General features: G+C 44.7%; 2 protein-coding genes and 1 pseudogene across 2 annotated transcripts; 2 read left to right on the top strand and 1 right to left on the bottom strand.

Moving 5' to 3' along the window:
* The first annotated feature begins 4,002 nt into the window (after positions 1-4,002).
* On the top strand, positions 4,003-4,950 carry LOC144277966 (olfactory receptor 52R1-like). The gene has a single exon (XM_077839016.1). It carries the CDS (start codon positions 4,003-4,005, stop codon positions 4,948-4,950), a length of 948 nt encoding a protein of 315 aa, XP_077695142.1.
* A 2,039-nt stretch (positions 4,951-6,989) lies between these two features.
* Positions 6,990-7,626, top strand: LOC144259391 (olfactory receptor 52R1-like; annotated as a pseudogene).
* A 13,741-nt stretch (positions 7,627-21,367) lies between these two features.
* On the bottom strand, positions 21,368-22,315 carry LOC144277957 (olfactory receptor 52E4-like). Its single transcript, XM_077839006.1, has one exon. The coding sequence runs from the start codon at positions 22,313-22,315 to the stop codon at positions 21,368-21,370; it is 948 nt and encodes a 315-aa protein (XP_077695132.1).
* Positions 22,316-24,235: the final 1,920 nt, after the last annotated feature.

The raw sequence follows: 24,235 nt of genomic DNA, 5'->3' as shown, positions 1-24,235 counted from the left end.
TGCAGACTGGCTTTTCTCCAGCCTCCTTATATTAAGGTGCCGCTTCTCTGCTAGAGGCTGAGTGATTCCCATTGGGATTGCACAGAGCTATATTATAAACGGTGCACACCCCTGTGTCGGGTCTCTGCGTGGGACACTGCTGCAGATGCTGGGGTGAGAGCGGTGTGGGACACACCTACCTGAGAGGGATTCCCAGGGAAAACACTTCCGTCTCAGAGTTCACAGGTACCGTCTCTTCTGAAGCACTCGCCTGCTCTACAAACTCAGTGCAGCATGGGCATCATGGGATACAGTGTAAGTCTGGGGTCCCTTCTGCTCTGCACAGCAATTAAACAGCCCAGGGCCCTTGCCACAGGGATAAGTTTGCTCCAATATCAGTGGCCAAAATGTCCTTCTTTTCTTTGCATCCCTGCCCATCCCGGCTGATGCCTTTCAGCGCGGAGGTGGCTGTATTTCAGTGGCACTGGGGATCATTCAAGGTGATAGGTGGCAGAGGTAGAATACAAGGCCAAATTCTGAGGCCAAGGCCCATAGTTCGCTCAGGCACCACTATGGCAAAACTCTCCCTGGATAAGAACTGAGTAAAGACCTGAGAAGCCAGGCCAGTAAATTTCATCCAGTTACCCCTGTATTGAGCCCCTCAACTTGTGTGACACCAAGGCCTGGTTCTCACCAGGATTTTACATTGTAGAATCATAGAAACACAGCGTTCGAAGGTACCACAAGGGGGGTCAGCTAGTCTGACCCCCCTGCCAAGATGCAGGAGGTATTCAGTCTGAACCATCCCAGGCAGATGGCTGTCCCTCCACCTTTTGAATACATCCAGCAAAGGAGCTTCCGTAACCTGCCAACTCGTCTGTTCCATTGTCCACCTGTTTTTACAGTAAGGAGGCTTTACCTGAATTTTAATCTAAATCTTCTCTGCTGTAGTGTGAACCTATTGCCTCTTGTCCTGCGCTCTGTGGCAAGAGAGAACAACTTTCCTCCACCTTTTTTATAGTAGCCTTTCAAATATATGAAGACTGCTGTCATCTCCCCCTTCAATCTCCTCTTTTCCATACTAAACACACCCGGTTCCTTCAGCTTATTTATACAGCTTGCATTCCATCCCGTGCAACATCTTTGTGCCTTCACTCTGGATCATTTCCCGTTTCCCTACACCCTTCCATACGGTCATGATCAAAACTGGACACAGTGCTCCAACTGAGTTCTAACCAGCATCAAGTAGAGCAGTGTTATCACCTCCTGTTACTTGCATGCTCTGCCTCTGCTAATATAACTTAACATTGCTCCTCTTTGAAACAGCAAAAAAAACCAAACAAAACAACAACAACTCCACACCCCGAAGAGATTAAGCTCGATCAACCTAACCCTGATATAGACAGCATGAGGTTGAGAGAGGAATTCTTCCACGGGACTAGCTATCACCTGCCTTTGTAACATTTTAAGTGTAGATGAGCCCTCAAGCAGATCTTCCAGAAAACCATCCACTTTGGGCTGCAGACATGGGAAGTTGGAGTTGGAGAATCCACCATTTCTCTTTGCAGGGTTCTCCAGTGGTTAATCTCCCTCAGGGCTAAACATTTGGCCTTTATTTCCAATTGGAATTTGTCTCACTTCAGCTCCCAGCCATTGGGCCTTCCTCTGCCTTTCTCTCTGTCTGGCATTTTCTCCCACCTCAAATCATTTTTGTGGGTCTTTTCTGCACCCTCTCCAATTTTTCAACTTCCCTTTTGAAATGAGGACCCCAGAACTGGACACAGTTGGTAATACCAGTGCCATTTGCAGAGATGAAATCCTTCTCCTGCTTCAACTCACCGCTCCCCTGTTTATGCATCCAAGGATCGCATCAGCCCTTTTGGTCACAGCATCACAGTGGGAGCTCATGATGAGTTGGGTGTCCACAGTGACCCCTAAATCCATTTCAGGTCCCTGCATTCCATAATACAGAGCCCTAGTCTGAGGATCAAGCCGGTATTCCCCCATCCAAGATGATAACATTTGAGTGTATTAAAACATTTTATTTTGCGTGGACCCAGCTCAACAAATGTTCCAGATCAATTAGTATGCGTACCCTGGCCTCCTTATTGTAACCACTCTGCCAGTGTTTGAGTGGTGTACAAATTTTATCTGCAGTGATTTTCTATTTGCTTCCAGATCGATCATTGATGGAAATATTGAATAGCATCCAGCCTAGAACTGATTCCTGCAGAAACCTACTAGATACTCCCCCATTCCCTGACAATGGTCAATTCGCAACTGGCTTCTGAGATCTGACAGTTAGTTAGTGATTAGTCCATTTTACATGTGCTCTGCTGATATTGTAGAGTGTTTATTTGTTTATCTGAATATTTTCACCTACTAAATCTGTCTCAAAGAAATTAAGGTTCAGTGCATCTGCACAATTCCCTTGATCAACCAAACATTTACTCTCATCACATAAATAAATTGGGATTATTTGCAAAAACCTGTTTTTCATAAACTATGTTGTTGACTGGCATTAATTATATTCCTAGACGTTTTTTTTTTTTTTACAATAATCCCATACCAGCTTTTCCATTGTTTTCTAACCTTGTGAAATCTTTTATTTTTAAATTTCCCTTATTTTTTTAATAGTTTGTGTTTAACAGGGACCTGCCCTGCATTCACCTCCTTTTTGAGGTGGGAGGGGGCTCTGCTTTTGCCTATTGTGTACTGGTTCCGAATGAGATTTGTGGTTTATCAGTCGCTCCGTAACTCTGGTGTTTGTAACTCTAAGGTTCTACTGTAGATGCTTTTTAACACCCTACTTGACTACTAATGGTCCAGAAATTGTTTCATCACTTGAGGTGATATGAGTACATCACACTGCTTCTTTCCAAATGCAGAACAAAACTATTTCTTGAACACATCTGCCTTTTCTGCAACATTAAAAGTTTTCTCTCCCCTTCTAGGAACTCACTTAAATATTTTCTAGGATTTCTTATGTGCTTAATATACTTAATAACCTTCAACTTCCCTGATCAGTTTTCAAAACTTCCAATTTGTATTGCTTGGTATCTATTTTGCTTTTCTCCCATGTGTTATATGTTGCTTTCCCCTGCCTAACTGCTGCCTTAACTTTGCCACTGAAGTGGGGTTTTAGGCAAAGTTGTTCACTTTCTTGACTGTGGAATCGTGACTTTTTAAGCTATCAAAAACCCTTGTTCAAAAACTCCCAATTTTCATTCCCATTTTTCTCTCCAACTTTTCCTCCCAATCAGTTTTTCTGATAATTTGCTTCAGCTTTGGGGAATTAGCCCTATTGATGCACTTAGTGTCTTAAGATATCACTGTTTGGGGACTCTTCTCTGTTTCTCAATTTAAAGGTAATGTAATCAGTTCCATTCTTGATTTTCTTTTCCTCAGTCATATGCCCCCTTGTTTGTCTCTTGTCTAAACAGCCCCAGACTTTTCAGTCACTCGGCATATGGCAGCCTTCCCCATTCTCAAAGCCTATCTCGGAATTCCACTTTTTATCTGCTCTATCCTTTACAGAATAAAGTGACGAAAACTTTACAGCAGGTTATTCTCCAACCCTTTCCTTATGCATCTGAACATTGTCTTTGTTTTGACCACTTCTGCGAATGAGCTGGTGTTTCCATAGAGCTGCTGTCAGTGACAAGAAGGTCTTTTCCCTGAGGTGTATCTCGTGCTAGTGCCCATTAAGGTTTCCCACACCACGATGTTTACAAATTATTGACACAAGGAGCCCCATTTGCATTAGTAGAGTCAGTTGTATATAATTCATTTTTCTGAATAATGAAAATGTCATTTTTCAGTGTGTGAAGAGTGACCAATCTGCTTCACCCATGAGAACAGCCCCCAGTAGTGCGTGAACTGTCTGATATTCACATTTTCTCTCCATCCAGGCAGTTGCACTCCTACCATAGATCCTGGGCCTATACAGAAAGTTAGGGGAAGATACGGTACAAACAGGAGACACTGTTCTACCTCAGAGCTGGACAGCTTCTGCCCTGCTCTATGTCAGATTCCAACACAACCAAATTCACCAACCCCTCCATCTTCATCCTGCTGGGCATTCCTGGCCTTGAGTTGGCCCATGTCTGGATCTCCATCCCCTTTTGTGCCATGTACATCATAGTCATCTTGGGGAACTTCACCATCCTCTTCATCTTGAAGGGGGAGCAGAGCCTCCATGAACCCATGTATTATTTCCTCTGCATGCTGGCCATTACCGACCTGGTCTTGTCCACATCCACGATGCCCAAAATGCTGGCAATCTTCTGGTTCAATTCCAACAAGATAGTTTTCAGTGCCTGCCTCACCCAGCTGTACTTTGTTCACTGCTTCTCAGCAACTGAGTCTGGAATCTTCGTGGCCATGGCTGTGGACCGGTATGTGGCCATCTGCCATCCCCTGAGACATTCCACCTTCCTGACAAACCGCGTGGTGGCCAAGATTGGCCTGGCCATGGTGCTGCGTGGCAGCATGCTCGCACTGCCCTATCCCTTCCTGGCAAGGCGGTGGCCATATTGCAGAACCAGCATCATCCCCCATACGCACTGTGAGCACATGTATGTGGTGAAGCTAGCCTGTGCCGACATCCGTATCAGTAGTTACTATGGCCTATTTGTGGTATTTTGTGTGATTTGTCTGGATGTGTTTTTTATTGTCATGTCGTATACCCAGATCCTTAGGGCCATCTTCAGCCTCCCAACAAAGGACGCCTGGCTCAAGACTTTTGGGACCTGTGGCTCTCACCTCTGTGTCATCTTAGCCTTTTACATCCCAACTCTCTTCTCTTCCCTCACATCGCGATTTGGGCATGATTTGCCCCTTCACTTCCTGTTTTTTATTGCCAACATGTACCTCCTCATGCCCCCAGTGCTAAACCCCATCATCTATGGGGTGAGGACCAAACAGATCCGGGACAGGCTTCTCCTGCTCTTTACTCATAAAGGGACTTAAAGTTTTCTCCTGGTGCTCTAGACCTGAGACCAAGCTCCATAAAGGCCAGGCTGGTGACATGGTGCTGGGCCCTCTTCCCTGACTCGACAGTCAAAAAGACATTAAATCCTTTCCTGGCCTGACTGTGCTTTCTCTGCACGACATACTATGGAATTAGCATATGTACAACATACTATCACATAGGGTTCCCACCTTTCCAATTGAAATTCTAATTGCAACTGGACACCTGATACACCTGGGCACCTATCCCGTGCCCCACCTTTCCCCCAAAAATCCTCACCGCTGCTCCACATCTTCCATCAAGGCCAGGAAGCCATATAAAAGCAGCTAAGGTTTGGGAGCAGGGCTCTGAGGCAGACAAGTGAGGCAATGCATCATACATCCTGTGTACCCTAAAACTCAGTTACAAAGTCCTGAAGGATGAGACTGTTGTGTGGCTTATTTCCTTAACTTTCAGCTCCTTTTTGTTCTTCCCCCTGGGAACCTATAGCCCTTTGCCCTGAGACTGGCCCTGGAGGCAGGACAGGGATCAGCTTTGAAACTAGGAGGACAACAGCTGAGAGAGGCAGAAGGAGAAATCCCTGCATTAGCTGGGATGGCAGCATGCTGGGCAGAGGCTGAGGTGGCTGTGGGAGCTCACAGGGAGGGAAATAAACAACACACCTGCCATTAACCCACTAGTCACACACATACGTGGCACCTTATCTGGAAATAAAGGTCCCCCATTGCCCGGGGCTGAACCTGAACAGTGAAGCTGAGTCTAACATACGCTCTGCATGAGGATTTTGATCACTACCTCTAGAAGCTCTTTAGCTCTTGCTTCTCCCCACACTTAAGCCCCGTGCTGCAGGGATAAGCTGCAGTCCTTTATCTGGCCACTCCCTCCAGCATCCAGTGGGGAAAAGGGGGGGAACCCAGGCCCACCCACTTCTCTGGGCCCCAGCTAAGCGACCCTTGAGTGGCAGCCAGTTGCTGACTTCTTCCACTCCGCTCTACCGCCTGCCTTCCCTGGTCCACTTCCCCGGAGCCCTTGCACACACTCAGCCGTTGTGTCAGGGTCAGCAGTCTGGCAGTGGTCAGCCAGCGGCCCTGCTACCCTGCCCAGCACTGCTCTGTCTAGGGTGCTGTTAGTCCCTCTGCTAGGAACCGGTCCCCCTCCCTTGTTGGTCAGGGAGAGACTGATCTCTCCTCTGGTCAGCAGCACTTTTATCGGGCACAACTCGGCCCTGTTTCACTGCCCACAGGCCCCTTCTATTTGGCTGCGAGTCCGCACAGCCTCTCTGGCCAATTTTAACCCTCTCCTCTCCAGGGTGGGGCAGCCGCCCCACTACACTGACCCACACTGAGTAAAGACTTGGCACTAATGAAAGACCGTTTGCTGCTGGCCCTGAATACAGGCCTGAATACAGGCCCAAGCCATAAATCTTATTGCTGTAAAGAATCAAACCCGAGCATACGGCCTGATTCCATACCAAGTGGTTAAGTTGTTTTGAATAATAACCAATTCTCTGTAAACATTCAATAAACTTATAATATTAAAAAAAGGATGCAAAACCTGCAGGGGCAGCTTGTTGCAACTGGACACGTTGAAGTCTTAACCATGTCAAAGGAGAAGAGGCAGTTTTTTAGTAGTGATTCGAATGTTGGACCATACTGCAGTGGTCAGAACACTCGGTGTTGCTGTAAATTATTATAGTGGCTGGTGTATTTTTAAGTATGCTTATGTTACATTGCATATGAAGATAACCTATAAGTAATGGAATGGGTTACCTAGGGAAGTGGTGGAATCTCCTTCCTTAGAGGTTTTTAAGGTCAGGCTTGACAGAACCCTGGCTGGGATGATTTAGATGGGGATTGGTCCTGCTTTGAGCAGGAGGTTGGACTAGATGACCTCCTGAGGTCCCTTCCAACCATGATATTCTATGATCTCCATCCCCTTCTGCATGATGTACACCATAGCCGTGTTGGGAAACTTCAGCATCCTGTTCATTGTGAAGATGGAGACGAGCCTCCATGTGCCCATGTTCTAATTCCTCTGCATGCTGGCTGTCACCGACCTGGGCCTGTCCGCATCCATCCCGCCCAAAAAGCTGTCAATCTTCTGGTTCAGTTCAAGGGAGATAGATTTCAGTGCCTGCCTCATCCAGATGTACTTCATTCACTGCTTCTTAGAGATGGAGTCAGGGATCTTCGTGGCCATGGCTGTGGATCACTACATGGCCATCTGCCATCCCCTGAGACATTCCACCATCCTGACTAACCCTGTGGTGATCAAGATCAGCCTGGCTGTGGTTCTGCGCAGAAGCATATTTGTACTGCCATATCCTTTGCTGGCGAGTCAGTGGCCATATTGCAGAACCAACATAATCCCCCACACGTACTTTGAGTACATGGCTGTGATGAATCTGGCCTGCACCGACATCCACATCAGTCGTTATTATGGTCTCTTTGTACTATTGTCCATGATTGGTGTCCTATATCCAGATCCTCAGGGCCATCTTCAGCCTTTCCACAAAGGACACCCAGCTCAAGACTTTTGGGACCTGCAGCTCCCACCTCTGTGCCATCTTAGCCTTTTACATCCCAGCTCTCCTTTCCTCCCTCATGTACCAGTCTGGCCACACGGTGTCCCTGCATTTCCATATTCTCATTGCCAAAGTGTACCTCCAATGCTAAACCCCATCATCTACAGGGTTAGCACCAAACAGATTTGGGGGAGGCTGCTCCAGACCTTTACTCATAAAGGCAACTAAAGTTGCACCTAAAGCTTCTTGCCTCCATGCCCCATCCCTTCCCCTGCCTATTGCCCTGGGCCAGCCCCTATTGGTCCCTCCTCTCCTCCCGCATCAGTCCCCTCTGGTCTGGTCTGGGACGAGATCTTCTGCAGCCTAACAAGGAGCCTACTGTAAGTGTAGTGAGGATGCAGCACTGGGACTGAATGGCCAGTCAGGAACAGAGAAGGAAGCCAAGAAACAGTATAAAATCGGCTGAGGGTTGAGAGCAGGGTTGTGTGTGACAGGCAGGGGAGATCTGCATCATACAGCTTGTGGTCCCTAAAGTGTGACCATTGTGTAGCTTATTTCTGTAGCTTTCAGCTTTTAGTAATTTATTCCTAATTGTCTTTTAATGCATGGAGCGGATGTGCCCATGGTAACCCAGCAAACCCGTTGCAGAGCTGGGACTCTCCACTCCCAGCTCACAGGTCTTTGCTGATGGTATAGCTCTAATTAAATGACCATGGCCAAATCCTCAGCTGGTGTAAGTGGGTGCAGTCCCACTGAAATCAGAAGAGATCTCCTCATTAGAGAAACCAATGGAGAGAGAGAGAGAGCACCAGGCCTCTGTGCTGCTGCATGGACCATACGATCCAGGTCTGAGAGAAACTAAGCCCTTTCTGCTGCATCAGTTTCCCCATCTGTAAAAGGGGGATACCAACTGGGACTCATGAGCAATAGTGCGTGAAGCACTTATCGGTGTTGAGGTCTCAGTGATTCAACACAGCCGAGGATGCCAAATTCAGGACAAAGTGCTGAGAAATCGGGCAGACTCACCCCAGGGTGATGGTTGTGGACGAGAAGCTGAATATGAGTCAACAGTGTGCCCTTGTTGCCAAGAAGGCCAATGGCATTTTGGGATGTATATGTAGGGGCATTTCCAGCAGATCGAGGGATGTGATCATTCCCCTCTATTCAACATTGGTGAGGCCTCATCTGGAGTACTGTGTCCAGTTTTGGGCCCCACACTACAATAAGGATGTGGAAAAATTGGAAAACGTCCAGTGGAGGGCAACAAAAATTATTAGGGGACTGGACTGCATGAGTTATGAGGAGAGGATGAGGGAACTGGGATAGTTTAGTCTGCGGAAGAGAAGAATGAGGGGGGATTTGATAGCTGCTTTCAACTGCCTGAAAGGGGGTTCCAAAGAGGATGGATCTAGACTATTCTCAGTGCTAGCTGATGACAGGACAAGGAGTAATGGTCTCAAGTTGCAGTGGGGGAGGTTTAGGTTAGATATTAGGAAAAAAGTTTTTCACTAGGAGGGTGGTGAAAAACTGGAATGTGTTACCTAGGGAAGTGGTGGAATCTCCTTCCTTAGATATGTTTAAGGTCAGGCTTGACAAAGCCCTGGCTGGGATGATTTAGTTGGGGATTGGTCCTGCTTTGAGCAGCGGGTTGGACTAGATGACCTCCTGAGGTCCCTTCCAACCCGATATTCTATGATTCTATGTTGTTCTATCATTAGACTATACCATGCCAGTAACAAACATAAACTTCTGTCTCACTGTGACATTGCACATAATCTTTGATGGGAATATGCTTATGAATGTATATATAGCATAACTGGAATATGTTCTATGCTGCATATGCCATGTAACATATCTCTGTAAAGGTTATGATCTACTGAATATATTCATCCTATTTGTATGCATGTGTGTTTTTGTACTCAAAGTTCTGAATATTGGCTGTTTACTTGCTTGATTTTAAGTAGCCTTGGTAAAGCATTTGGTCAGCTTCTTAAGAAAGGAATGTGCAAATTAAGTGGCCAATCAAGAAACAAACTAGATGACCTCCTGAAGTCCCTTCCAACCCTGATATTCTAGGATTCTAACAATGGATCTTGGAAGACTCTAATCCACATAAGAAGTCTTCCTGGAGACATTCAAGATAGCGTGTGGGCTATTCTGCTGCCTGAAAAAATTCGTCATGCATGGACATGTGACTTGCCTATGTGACTCCAGAACTCCATCTTGGAGCTGGACTTTGCATAGGAGAGGGTCTCCACCCACAAGAGAAAGTCTATTTAACCCCCTGGGAGACTCCTCCATTTTGTCCTTAGCTGACTCAAGAGATAGCCCCCACCCCCAAAGGATATCTGAAATAAACTGGAACAAAGGGCAGTAACCACGGGGGGTGTGAGTGATTGCTGGACCCAGACTAGAAGAGGGCTAGTCTGTAAAAGAGGCTTATTGGAACATCTCTGAGGGTGAGATTTTGTCTGTATTCAGCTTCTTACTTGTGTTAGGTTTAGACTTGTGTGTTTTATTTTATTTTGCTTGGCAATTCACTTTGTTCTGTCTGTTACTACTTGGAACCACTTAAATCCTACTTTTTGTATTTAATAAAATCACTTTTTACTTATTAATTCACCCAGCTTATTACTTTTTACTATTACTATAATTTTTTACTTATTAATTCACCTGGGGCGGGGAGGCAAACAGCTGTGCATATCTCTCTATTCATGTTATAGAGGGTGAACAATTGATGAGATTACCCATTGATGGACCTATCCTCCATGAATTCATCTAGTTCTTTTTTAACCCTGTTATGGTCTTGGCTTTCACAACATCCTCTGGCAAGGTGTTCCACAGGTTGACTGTACATTGTGTGAAGAAATACTTCCTTTTATTGGTTTTAAACCTGCTGCCAATTAATTTCATTTTGTAACCCCTAGATCTTGTGTTATGAGAAGTAGTAAACAGCACTTCTATATCTACTTTCACTATACCACTCATGACTGTATAGACCTCAATTATATCTCCCCTTAGCCATCTCTTTTCCAAGATAAAATGTCCCCGTGTTATTAATCTCTCCTCATACGAAACCCATTCTATACCCCTAATATTTTTTGTTGCCATTTTCTGAAGCTTTTCCAATTCCAATATATCTTTTTTGAGAGGGGGAGACCACATCTGCACACAGTATTCAAGATGTGGGCGTACCATGGATTTATATAGAGGCAATATGATATTTTTTTTTCTTATTATCTATCCCTTTCTTAATTATTCCCAGCATTCTGTTCACTTTTCTGACTGCTGCTGCACATTGGGTGGGTGTTTTCAGAGGATGATCAACAATGATTCCAAGATCTTTTTCTTGAGTGGTAACAGCTAATTTAGACTGTCAAGGTTCCTCCCCCACTCTGAACTCTAGGGTACAGATGTGGGGACCTGCATGAAAACCTCCTAAGCTTACTTTCACCAGCTTAGGTTAAAACTTCCCCAAGGTACAAATTAATTTTACCCTTTGTCCCTGGATCTCCACTGCCACCACCAAATTCTAACTGGGTTTACTGGGAAATGTAGTTTGAACACATCTTTCCCCCCAAAATCCTCCCAACCCTTGCACCCCACTTCCTGGGGAAGGTTTGGTAAAAATCCTCAACAATTTGCATAGGTGACCACAGACCCAAACCCTTGGATCTGAGAACAATGAAAAAGCATTCAGTTTTCTTACAAGAAGACTTTTAATAGAAGTAAAGAATTCACCTCTGTAAAATCAGGATGGTAGATACCTTAAAGGGTAATCAGATTCAAAACATAGAGAATCCCTCTAGGCAAAACCTTAAGTTACAAAAAAGACACACAGACAGGAATAGTCATTCTATTCAGCACAGTTCTTTTCTCAGCCATTTAAAGAAATCATAATCTAACACATACCTAGCTAGATTACTTACTAAAAGTTCTAAGACTCCATTCCTGTTCTATCCCCGGCAAAAGCAGCATACTGACAGACAGAGACCCTTTGTTTCTCTCCCTCCTCCCAGCTTTTGAAAGTATCTTGTCTCGTCATTGGTCATTTTAGTCAGGTGCCAGTGAGGTTACCTTTAGCTTCTTAACCCTTTACAGGTGAGAGGATTTTTCCTTTGGCCAGGAGGGATTTTGAAGGGGTTTACCCTTCCCTTTACATTTATGACAAGACCCCATCATTTTATATGTATAGTTGGGATTATGGTTTCCAATGTGCGTTTCTTTGCATTTATCAACGTTAAATTTCATCTGCCATTTTGTTGCCCAGTCACCCAGTTTTGAGAGATCCTTTTGTAGCTCTTCACAGTCAGCCTGGGTCTTGACTATCTCCAAATTTTGCCAGCTTACTGTTTACCCCTTTTTTCAGATCATTTATGAATATATTGAATGGAACTGGTCCCAGAACATACTTCAGGGGGACACCACTATTTACCTCTCTCCATTTTGAAAACTGACCATTTATACCTTCCCTTTGTTTCCTATCTTTTAACCAATTACCAATCCATGAGAGCACCTTCCCTCCTATCCTGTGGCAGCTCACTTTGCGTAAGAGCCTTTGTTGAGGGATCTTGTCAAAGGCTTTCTGAACTGGAAGATATGAAAATTGATGAGGGATGTTAAAGACATCAAGAACAAAAATCCATGGTTGGCAAGGCTAAGGGTAAAAAAAGGAGTTTATCAAGTAATTAAAAACAAAAGAAATCCTAGAAAAGGTTTAGGCCAATTTCTACACCAAGAAAGGAAACTTGTAAAAGTTTTCTTCTGTATTCAGAAAGCAGCAGTATGAACATAAGAATGGTGATCCTGGGTCGGACCAAAGGTCCATCTAGCCCAGTATCCTGTCTGCCAACAGTGGCCAATGCCAGGTGTTTCAGAGGGAATGAACAGAACAGGTCATCACCAAGTGATCCATCCTCTGTCATTTATTCCCAGCTTCTGGCAAAAATGAAAATATCACATGAGGTGATGAAATACTTTGCAGTCCATTAGCAGTCAAGAAGGGTGTTAAACAGCATCCACAGTAGAAGCTCAGATTTACGAACCAGAATTACAAACTGACACATGACCACACATCTCATTCAGAACAAGAAATATTCAATTAGGAAGAAGCAGAGCAAAAAAAAATTTAAAAAAAGAATAAAAAGGGAAATACTGTGTTAAACATAAACTATTAAAAATAAACAGAAAAAAAAAGTTTTGACAAGGCTAGGAAACAACCAAACACTTGCTATGGGATAGTCCAAAAAAAAAAAGAAGAAGAAGAAAAAAGTCAGTCTAGGAATATAATAAATGCCAGTCAACAACATGGTTTATGGAAAACTGGTCTTGTGAAATTATCCCAATTGCATTCTTTTATGGCAGTACATGTTTAGCTAATCAAGGGAACCACACAGATGCAATTATCTTTGACCGCTCTGAAGCATTTGATTTAGTAGGGGGAAACATTCACACTGAAAAATGAACACTCTACAATATCAGTAGAACACACATTAAATGGATGAAGAACTAGTTAACTGACAGATTTCAGGAAGCTGTGGTCAATTTACTATGGTCATCAATATAGGTGTTTCTAGTGGGGTTCTGCTGGGATCAGTTGTAGGCCTGATGCTAGTGCATATTTTCATGAATGATCTGGAAGCAAATAGAAAAAAATCACTGCAGATAAAATATGTGGATGTCCAAAGACTGGCAGAGTGGTTATAAGGAGGAGGCCAGGGAGGCATATAGATTGATCTGGAGGATTTGGTGAGCTGGGCCCATGCCAACAAAATGTTTTAGTACAGTCACATGTAAAGTGATCCTCTTGGAACAGGGAATGCAGGCCCAACCCACAGACTAGGGCACTGTATTATGGAACACAGAAACGGTCTGACGTAAATAGGATGAAAATCAATAAGAACAAATTTAAAGTATTCCACTTAGGAAGGAACAATCAGTTACACACATACACAATGGTAAATGACTGCCTAGGAAGGAGTGCGCTGGAAAGAGATCTAGGGGTCATAGTGGACCACAAGCTAAATATGAGTCAATAATGTAACACTGTTGCAAATAAAGTAAACATAATTCTGAGATGTATTAGCAGAAGTGGTTTAAGCAATACCTGAGAAGTAATACTTCCACTCTATTCGGTGGTGATTAGGCTTCAACTGGAGTATTGTGTCCAGTTCTGGAAACCACATTTCAGGAAAGATGTGGACAAATTGAAAAAAATCGAGAGAAGAGTAACAAAAACGATTAAAGGTCTAGAAAACGTGACCTATGAGGGAAGATTGAAAGAATTAGGTTTGTTTGTCAGGAAAAGAGAAGACTGAGAGGGGACATGATTAAAGTTTTCAAATACCTAAAAGGCATTTACAAGGAAGAGGTAGAAAAAATATTTTCCTTAAACTGAGGATAGAACAAGAAGCAATGGGCTTAAATTGCAGCATGAGAGGTTTAGGTTGAATCTCAATCATTGGAGATTTTTAAGAGCATGTTAGACAAACACCTGTCAGGGATGGTTTACCTGGTGCTTGGCCCTGCCATGAGTGCAGGGGACTGGATTTGATAACCTCTCGAGGTCCCTTTCAGTCCTATGATTCTATAGAATCATAGAATCATAGAATATCAGGGTTGGAAGGGACCCCAGAAGGTCATCTAGTCCAACCCCCTGCTCGAAGCAGGACCAATTCCCAGTTAAATCATCCCAGTCAGGGCTTTGTCAAGCCTGACCTTAAAAACCTCTAAGGAAGGAGATTCTACCACCTCCCTAGGTAACGCATTCCAGTGTTTCACCACCCTCCTAGTGAATAACTTTTTTCCTAATAACTAACCTAAACCTCCCCCACTGCAACTTGAGACCATTACTCCTCGTTCTGTCATCTGCTAGCATTGAGAACAGTCTAGAGCCATCCTCTTTGGAACTCCCTTTCAGGTAGTTGAAAGCAGCTATCAAATCCCCCCTCATTCTTCTCTTCTGCAGACTAAACAATCCCAGCTCCCTCAGCCTCTCCTCATAAGTCATGTGTTCCAGACCCCTAATCATTTTTGTTGCCCTTCGCTGGACTCTCTCCAATTTATCCACATCCTTCTTGTAGTGTGGGGCCCAAAACTGGACACAGTACTCCAGATGAGGCCTCACCAATGTCGAATAGAGGGGAACGATCACGTCCCTCGATCTGCTCGCTATGCCCCTACTTATATATCCCAAAATGCCATTGGCCTTCTTGGCAACAAGGGCACACTGCTGACTCATATCCAGCTTCTCATCCACTGTCACCCCTAGGTCCTTTTCCACAGAACTGCTGCCTAGCCATTCGGCCCCTAGTCCGAACTGCTGGAATAACCATGCCTCCCACCTTTCATTCTGTCTCTCTGCTGTTCATAGCAAGTGGTCACCAACCCCCATAAAAAAAATCCACCAGGGAAGTGTAATACTACCTAAACTCAGCACTAAACACTATAGGTATTGCCTCTACTCTAACTTGCAAGCCATGATTGAGTGGTCACTGTGTAATGCTCCCAGTTCAATGCTGTGGCCAAAAGGCTGATGGGGTCCTTGGATGCATAAACAGGGGAGTGGTAAATTGGAGTAGGTGAACTATTTTACCTGTGCACATGTCATTGGTGAAACCAACTGCATGCTGTCCCAGGGTCCACATTTCAAAAAAAGGATGTTTAAAACTTAGAGAGGTGTAGGAAATAGCCAGAAAAATATTGGACGCTGGAGAAAATATCAGACAATAAGGGAAATTTAAAGAGCTTCATCTATTTATCTTATCAAAAAGATGATCAAGCCAGACTTTCATGGGGAGAAAACTATGGGTAATAGACTCTGTAATCTAGCAGAGAAAGTCAGAGCAAGGCCCATTGTATGGAATCTGAATCCCTAAAATTCCAGTTGAAAATAAGGGCCAAATATTTAGTAGTTAGGGTGATTAACTAGTGGAACAAACTGCAGTAATGGATTCTCCAACTCCCCATGTCTGCACATCCAGACTGGATGATTTTCTGGAAGATCTGTTTGAGGACTTGTGTACACATAAAATGCCACAGCTATGCTGCAGTATAGACACTAGTTACACTGATGGCAGGAGTTCTCTCATCAGCACTGGTAATCCAATTCCCCGAGATATGGTACCTGCAAATGTACCCAAGCATCATATCAATGTTTGTTGCTGTCTGCGTTCTTCCAAGCCGCAAATGTAGCTAAGTGATAAGCATCCCGCAGCTGTTCCCTTAGTAGGGATACATATTGCTGATGAGTTTCATAGCTATCTCCATCCTCTGATACAACAAAGCACAAGTCTATGGGTAATCTTGGTTCTCGCCCAATCATCAAGAGCTATGGAGTGACTCCCCTAGCATCATTCTTTGTGGCGTTGTAGGCATGCACCAGAAATGCAACAAGCTGGCTCCAGGTTACTTTCTGCTCTGGTTGCAAAGTCCCCAACATATCTAACAGGGTTCTACTGAACCTCTCTGGATGAGGGTCACCTTGTGGGTGATAGGGCGTTGTCATAGACTTTTTAATTCCCGCTATCCTCAGCACCTCCTTCAGAAGATGACTCTCAAAGTCCCACCTCTGATCTGAATGTATCTGGACTGGGAATCCATAAAGTGAGAAATATTTTTCCCACAGTACTCGAGCCACAGTGTGGGATCACGTGTGGGATATGCCTGTGCATACCACGTAAAATGGTCAGTCACTGCTAGAATGTTCCCAACATTCCTCTTGTCTACTTCTAAAGACAAGAAACCAATGTATACCAGCTCCAAAGATTTGTTGCTGGTGATGTTCTTGAGATAGGCAGCCCTCACGGGCAGAGTGTTCCTTTGAACACATTGAACGCAAGTCTCACATTTTCTGCGAACATCTTCAGCTATCTGGGGCCAATAGAACCAACTATGAATAAGTTCCAGGGTCCTCTTCATCCCTAGATGTCCAAAGTCATCATGCAGGGCCCTCATGGCCAGGGCTCTGTACTCTTTTGGAAACGCTAGCTGTGCTCATTGCTTTTGTAAAGGGTCAGTGGTCATTCAGTGTAGCACTCCCTGAATCAGTTTTAGTTTGGTTCATTCTCTCAATAGTAGTCTACCTTCCGGATTAGGTGGGACAAGCACAGTTGGGCTTCGCCCCTCCCTTTTGGCAAGTAGTGTATCACGAATGTCAATATCTTGCAGCTGGGCTTCTTGCCAATCAGCTGCATTGAGCATGGGCAAGGGAGATTGGTCCAATACAATATAGTTCACTGAAACAGAAGGCATGCTTTCAGGGGACAGGCTCAGAGATTCTGCAAGATCACCATGCTTTCATCCATGAAGGCTCTCACAGGCCTCTGGCTCTCGGCGACTCACACTGCAAATAGCTCTCACTCCATCCATAGATATAACAGCAACTTCTGGTGCCTGCAGACTCCTGGACAATGGATCTGCATCTACATTGCTTCTCCCTGATTGGTATTGGATGCTGAACTCATAGCTAGCCAAGGAGGCCACCCATCTCTGCCCTGTAGAGCTTAGCATTTGTTAACACATAAGTCAGTGGGTTGTTGTCTGTCCACACCTGGAACTGAGCACCATACAAGTAGTCTCAAAATTTCTCAGTGATGGCCCATTTTAAGGCCAAGAACTCCAGCTTGTGGGTGGGATAGCGAGCTTCACTATCAGACAGTCCTCGGCTGGCAAAGACTACAGATTTACGTTTTCCTTCCACTTCCTGATACAGGACTGCTCCCAGGCCCTCCAAACTGGCATCAGTATGCAGGATAAATGGTTTGCTGGGGTCAGCAAAGACTAGGACTGGAGCATGAGTAAGGCAAGTAATGATTTCTTGAAATTGCCTCTCACATTTCTCATCCCACTATGGCCCAAACGGTTCAAATGGGCGGAGTGTAAAGCAGTCCTCCACACTGGATCTCAAGTGACTATTATATTTCAATCATTCTACCAACACATGCTTAGGCACCTGCCTATACAGCCACTGACTGGCCTTGGTCTGTGTGGCCTCCGCATGGATGAATACCCCTACCAAGGGTATGTCATGGTGCACCTGGAATTCCCAGAGGAGATGTTGAAAAGTCCCAGAGAGAGAATTGAACCTGGAACCCCACCAGGGAGGGGCTTACTGTTGGAGGTGCAGTTTCCCATCACTGCTACTTGGTACATCCTTCCAAGAAGGATTCAGACCAGTTTAGTGCAACCCTCTGGACTCCTGCTGCCTCCTAAGTGAGAAAGCAATATCTCATTGGCAATAGGCTCAAATAATGAAGAGATCCATAAGGCTGAGTATGGAAGTCTGCCCTCCATACACTGACAGGAGAAGATGCTCCCTCGGTACCTCTAAAGCAGTGGAAGAGGATAGCAATTGATAGAAATGAGAAGTTATGAAGTATCAAAAATGGATGAAGGTCACAAAAGACACCAGAGACAAATCCATGGCTATCAGGTTAAGGAAAATAAGATTTTTAAGTATATTGGAAAGAAAGGAAATCTTGAGCTTAGTATATGCCTTTATTAGATGGAGATGGTTGTGACAGCTTGTCACCAAGGGTTAAGTCTGGGAGCCATTGGAATAGCAGTGCCCCCTAACGCTCCAGCTGGGTTGGCCTTTCTCATGTTACTCTGCTGATGATGCACAGCCAGCCTCTCCGGGGCCTGTTAACACCCTACATAACAGCAGGTGACACCATGCCCCCAAGCGAGTTAGCGGAAAGCTTTACCTAAGCCACTCGTCGATTTACAGTGGAGCACCAGCCAATTTCCCAGCTCTCCAGCCTTGCACCCCTGCTGCAGTAGAACCCCAGAATTAGACTATCTTGAACTGCACAGAGATCAGTACTGGGCAAGTTCATTAATCATAGAATCATAGAATATCAGGGTTGGAAGGGACCTCAGGAGGTCATCTAGTCCCACCCCCTGCTCAGAGCAGGACCAATCCCCATCTAAATCATCCCAGCCAGGGCTTTGTCAATGTAGTTTTCTTCCCCCCCTCCCCCGTGATGTGGGGAAGATATGAAACAGCCTTTGTTTACCAAGCTGAGATTTTCCCAGACACTTCACTCAAAAATCAGGTTAGGATAAATCATAAAACAAATTTATTAATGACAGAAAGATTGATTTTAAGTGATTATAAGTGACAGCAAACATATCAAAGCATATTACTTAGGAAATAACCAAAAAAGCTAACTAAACCTCATTTACTAGATATATTGGTAATTCAAATCCCATCTCTCAACCTGACTGATGATACAAGCAGATCACCAAGCTTTCATAAACAGCCTAGAAATGTCTTTAGCCTGGAACCAGCACTTCCTCCAGTTTAATCTTTGTTCCCCCTTCATTTCCAGGTGCTCTCTTGAGTGGGGAGTGAAGACAAGTGGTGATGGTACTCCCCATCTTTTATAGTCTTTCGTATGGTGGGAAATCTTTCTTCCCAGCTAAGTTCCCAGCCCAGTTTGTGGAAAAATACAGGTTCTGAAATGGTGTTCAGTGTCATGTGGTTTGGTCACATGACCTTGCATGCCATAGTGAGTCATCACAGCCATAACTCATACACTGGCTGAAACATTGTGTCCATTGTCTCTGCTGATGGGCCACTAGCATGATCTAGCCTCTTCACTGTTGTGCCCAGAAGGCTAGCTGTGGGTGTTTTCAACTTCACAACATCTTTCAGTAACACATATATAGCAAAACTTTATAACTTCACATACAATGATCATGTTCGAGATGGAAAGAAGGAACAGGAAGACCCAAAGGTGGAGTAAACGGACTCCTTTATTGCAGTACTTATTCTCCTCCACACAATCGTCGAGTGAGCACCAGGTTAATCACAATAATCTCTTTTATCTAAGTTAATATGTACATACACACATTATGCACTTGGGAAAAAGAAGGGAGAGGAGGGATAAAACTACTTCACACAAAAGGTGTTCTTTAGAAAACTACATTTATTATGCAGCTGCAACACTTATCTATCCTTAACAAGCAAAAAGGGGGTGGGGACAGGTAGCAAACTTCATCTATCAAGCAAGGGATAGTGCTTGCCTGTGCCATACTCTCCTATTACTATATTAACGGTTACCCAGGTCTTTACTTAACCCTTACATAGCCCAACACTCCCCGACTCTCTTCAAAGAAGGGCCCAGGCACCCCTCTTTCCCTTACAGTGGCCAGCAGGGCACTCATGTTAGAGGCTCTGGCTCCAGTTAGCTTGATATATTGGTCCACCGGTCATGCTACGTTGAGACAGGAAAGTTGGGCCATTGGAATGGGTATGCTGCAGAATTTACAAGTATGGTTTACGGGGAGAGGCTAGGGTGGCACATAACTATAAACATTCCATGAATACAACTAATAGAAATAATATCCCTGCAGTATAGGTAATTTGACTGAGAAGTCAGTGAGTGTTCATTAGGCCTGTTTGAAGGGCACAGGCTACATCAGTCCAGGTACAATCGGCAGGCAGCTTAGTTGCTGGTTAGAATGCGTTCATGCCTTGGAGGGCTTGGGCTTTTAAAACCTGCCTTTGGCGTTGGTTGACCTAGAGCTTCCGTAGCAACTGTGTTAAAAGGTCCCAGTTTATCCAGGTGGCTTACGGCATGGCCTTAGTCAAGTTAAATTTCTTTATATTATAAGTTTATGGAATGTCCACCGAGAAATTGGCTATTGTCAAAACCAACTTAACTACTTGGTATGGAATCAGGCAGTATGAACTCATTTGATTATTTAGAGGAAACATTTTTACAGACTCATTTGTGCACCAAAGTTCGGACAGCAAAGAGCTCCAAGCCCAAAACCATTGTAGGCACCCTGCTTGTTACAGGGCCCCAAAAGGGAGGAATGTTGGGGAGTTGAAAACAAAAGAAATTAGCCAGACAAAGGTCTCTGCCCTCAGGAATTTGTAGTTGAGGTTTAGGGCTCACAAACTATGACAGGTTTCAGAGTATCAGCCGTGTTAGTCTGTATCTGCAAAAAGAACAGGAGCACTTGAGGCACCTTAGAGACTAACAAATTTATCTGAGCATAAGCTTTCGTGAGCTACAGCTCACTTTGTTGGATGCATAGAATGGAACATATAGTAAGAAGATATTATATATAGATATATACACACACACACATACAGAGAACATGAAAAGGTGGAGTAAGAGGCTAATTAATTAAGATGAGCTGTTATAGGCAGGAAAAAAAAAAACTGGAGAAAAAAAAACTTTTGTAGTAATAATCAAGACGGCCCCTTTAGACAGTTGACAAGAAGGTGTGAGGATACTTAACATGGGGAAATAGATTCAATATGTGTAATGACCCAGCCACTCCCAGTCTCTATTCAAACCCAAGGTTGATGCAAATCCAAGCTGTATGATTCACAGCCTTACCTGCCTGACACACAACTCTGCTCCCAACCTTCAGCTATTTTTGTGTGGCTTTCTGGCTGCCCTCTCTGCTCCTGAGTGGCCTGTGGGCCCCAGACCTGCATCCTCACTGTACTCACTGCAAGCTCCTTGTCAGGCTGTAGCAGATCCTGTCCCAGCCCAGAGCAAAGGGAGCCCAGTTGGGGGGATGGAGGCAGAGCTGATCCAGTGACTGATGGAGGAAGGGAAACAAGAAGTGAGCAGAAACTTGGGGAAATAGGTGCAGCAGGGGTAGGGGACAGCACCTTGAGGGAATAGTAAGAGAGGGAGCAGGACCCTCAGGGATCCAGTTATCAGAAAATAGGAAGGTGGAAAACTCTATGAGTTAATGAGTTGTACCAGGACCAATTCCCCCGCTGACATTGCATAGTCAGGTCAGGGAAGGGTTTAATGTCTCTCTGACTGTCCAGTCAGTGATTCAGCAAAGAGCACCAGCACCATGTCACCAGCCATCTCTTCATGGACTCAGTCAAAGAGTCAGAGGATCAGGAGAAAACTTTAGGTCCCTTTATGAGTAAAGAGCCGGAGCAGCCTGCCCCGGATCTGTTTTGTCCTCACCCCATAGATGATGGGGTTTAGCATGGGGGTCATCAAGAGATACATGTTGGTAATGAGAACATGGAAATGCAGGGGCACATTCTGATGAAACCGGTAAGTGAGAGAGAAGAGGAGACCTGGAGTGTAAAAGGCTAAGGTGGCACAGAGGTGGGAGCCGCAGGTCCCAAAAGTCTTGAGCCAGGTGTCCTTTGTGGGGAGGCAGAAAATGGCCCTGAGGACCAGGGTATAGGATATGAAAATAAAAATCACATCCAGACCAATGACACAGAATTGCACAAAGAGACCATAGTAGCTACTGACACGGATGTCAGCACAGGCAGGATTCGCCACTGCTATATGCACGCAGTACGGCTGGGGGATGATGTTGGTTCTGCAATATGGCCACTGCCTCAACAGGAAGGGATAGGGCAATATGAATATGGCACTGCACAGCACTACGGTCAGGCCAATTTTGGCGACCATGGGGTGTGTCAGGATGGTGGAATGTCTCAGGGGATGGCAGATGGCCAAGTAGCGATCAAATGCCATGGCCACAAAGATCCCAGACTCCATCACTGAGAAGCAGTGAAGAAAGTACAGCTGAGTGAGGCAGGCACTGAAATAGATCTCCCGGGAATTGAACCAGAAGATGCTCAGCATTCTGGGCAGGATGGATGTGGACAGGACCAGGTCGGTGACAGCCAGCATGCAGAGGAAATAGTACATGGGCTGATGGATGCTCGGTTCCATCTTCACAATGAACAGGACGGTAAAGTTCCCCAGGATGGCTATGGCGTACATGGTGCAGAAGGGGATGGAGATCCAGACATGGGCCGCCTCCAGGCCAGGGATGCCCATCAGGATGAAGGTGGAGGGGTTGGTGAAGTCGGTTGTGTTGGAATCTGACATGGAGTAGAGAGGAAGTGTCGAACACTGAGGCACAACAGTGTGTCCTGCATGTACCGTATGTTTCATTGAATTCCTGTATTTGCCCAGAGTCAAGGGAGATGGTCTCAGTACAAATGCCTGGATGGAGAGACAATGATAATATGAGATACTATGAGCCCTACTAGAAGCTGTTCTCATGGGGGAAGCAGATTGGTTGTTCTTCCCACACTGAAAAATGACATTTTCATTATTCAGAGATATGAACTATGAACAAATGACCCTACTAACGCCAATTCCATATTTTATGTTGCTCCAAGAGTCAATAATGTGTTGTGATGTGGGAAACATTAATAGGCACCAGCAGAAAAAAAAATAGTGTGGCTATTGGTTATCAATTATTATTCCTTAATGCAATGAAAGCCAGGCTAGAAAGTGCATGCTGTAGGGAGTTCCACATTCTCCCGGTGGCTCAAAATCCGAGTCTAGACAAACAACAAACCTTTGCCAAGAATGTGCCCAGGGACACATCCCAATGAGACTAGACCACAGGGAAAAGACCACAGTGTCATATAGTTCCATGGAAACACCTCCTCATTTGCAACAGTGGCCAAAACAAAGACAATCTTGGGATATATAAGGAATGGGATGGAGAATAACCTGCTCTGGACATGCCTTCAGTTTTGGTCACCCAGTGTCCATAAAGGATACAGCTGACATAAAAGGGGCTTCTGAGACAGGCTATCAGAATAGGGTCATTTTGACTCAATATAAATCCATGGTATGCCCACCCTTTGAATACTGCATGCAGATGTGCTCGCCCCATTTCAAGATATATTGGAATTGGAAAAAGGTTCAGAAAAGGGCAATAAAAATTATTAGGGTTATGCAACGGTTTCCGTAGGAGGAGAGATTAATAAGACTGGGACTTTTCAGCTTGGAAAAGAGACGAGTAAGGGGAGATATCATAGAGGTCTATAAAATCATGACTGGTATAGAGAAAATAGATATGGAAGTAGTGATTACTGCATCTCATAACACAAGAACTAGGGGTCATGAAATGAAATGAATAGGCAGCAGGTTTAAAACAAATAAAAGGAAGTATTTCTTCACACCATGCACAGTCAACGTGTGGAACTCCTTCCCAGAGGATGTTGTGAAGGCCAAGACCTTAACAGGGTTCCAAAAAGAACTAGATAAATCCATGGAGGATAGGTTCATCAATGGCTATTAGGCAGGACGTACAGGGATGGTGCCCCCAGCCTTTGTTTCCCAAAAGCTGGGAACGAGTGACAGGGATGGATAACTTGATGATTACCTTTTCTGTTAAGCTATCCAACTATACTCTTAGCCCAGCAGAAGAATCTGTCCTATCTCAGGGCCTCTCTTTCTGCCCCTCCACCCCCACGGACATGATACAGTTCTGTGGTGACCTAGAATCCTATTCTCGACGACTCCGACTCAAGGAATATTTCCAACACACCTCTGAACTAACCCACAGAGACCTTCCTACCAAGACTATAAAAAGAAGGATTCTGGGTGGACTCCTCCTGAAGGTCGAAACAACAGACTGGACTTCTACATAGAGTGCTTTCGCCGACATGCACGGGCTGAAATTGTGAAAAAGCAGCATCCACTTGCCCCATAACCTCAGCCGTGCAGAACACAATGCCATCCACAGCTTCAGAAACAACTCTGACATCATAATAAAAAAGGCTGATAAAGGAGGTGTTGTCATCATCATGAATAGGTCAGAATATGAACAAGAAGCTGCTAGGCAGCTCTCCAACACCACTTTCTACAAGCCTTTACCCTCTGATCCCACTGAGGTTTATCAAAAGAAACAACAGCATTTGCTCAAGAAACTCCCTGAAAAAGCATAAGAACAAATCCGCACAGACATAGAATACCCCAGGTCAGGGTTCCAGGGGTATTCTATCTCCT

The sequence above is a fragment of the Eretmochelys imbricata genome, chromosome 1 (genome assembly GCF_965152235.1).
Source record: "Eretmochelys imbricata isolate rEreImb1 chromosome 1, rEreImb1.hap1, whole genome shotgun sequence".
In the NCBI taxonomy this organism is placed as follows: domain Eukaryota; kingdom Metazoa; phylum Chordata; order Testudines; family Cheloniidae; genus Eretmochelys; species Eretmochelys imbricata.
Note: the sequence above shows the minus strand (reverse complement) of the source record. Positions and strands in the feature narration are given on the sequence as shown.

Excerpts from the sequence above, each read along its gene's own strand:
- LOC144277966 (XM_077839016.1), top strand. The coding sequence starts at position 4,003 with ATGTCAGATTCCAACACAACCAAATTCACCAACCCCTCCATCTTCATC.
- LOC144277957 (XM_077839006.1), bottom strand. The coding sequence starts at position 22,315 with ATGTCAGATTCCAACACAACCGACTTCACCAACCCCTCCACCTTCATC.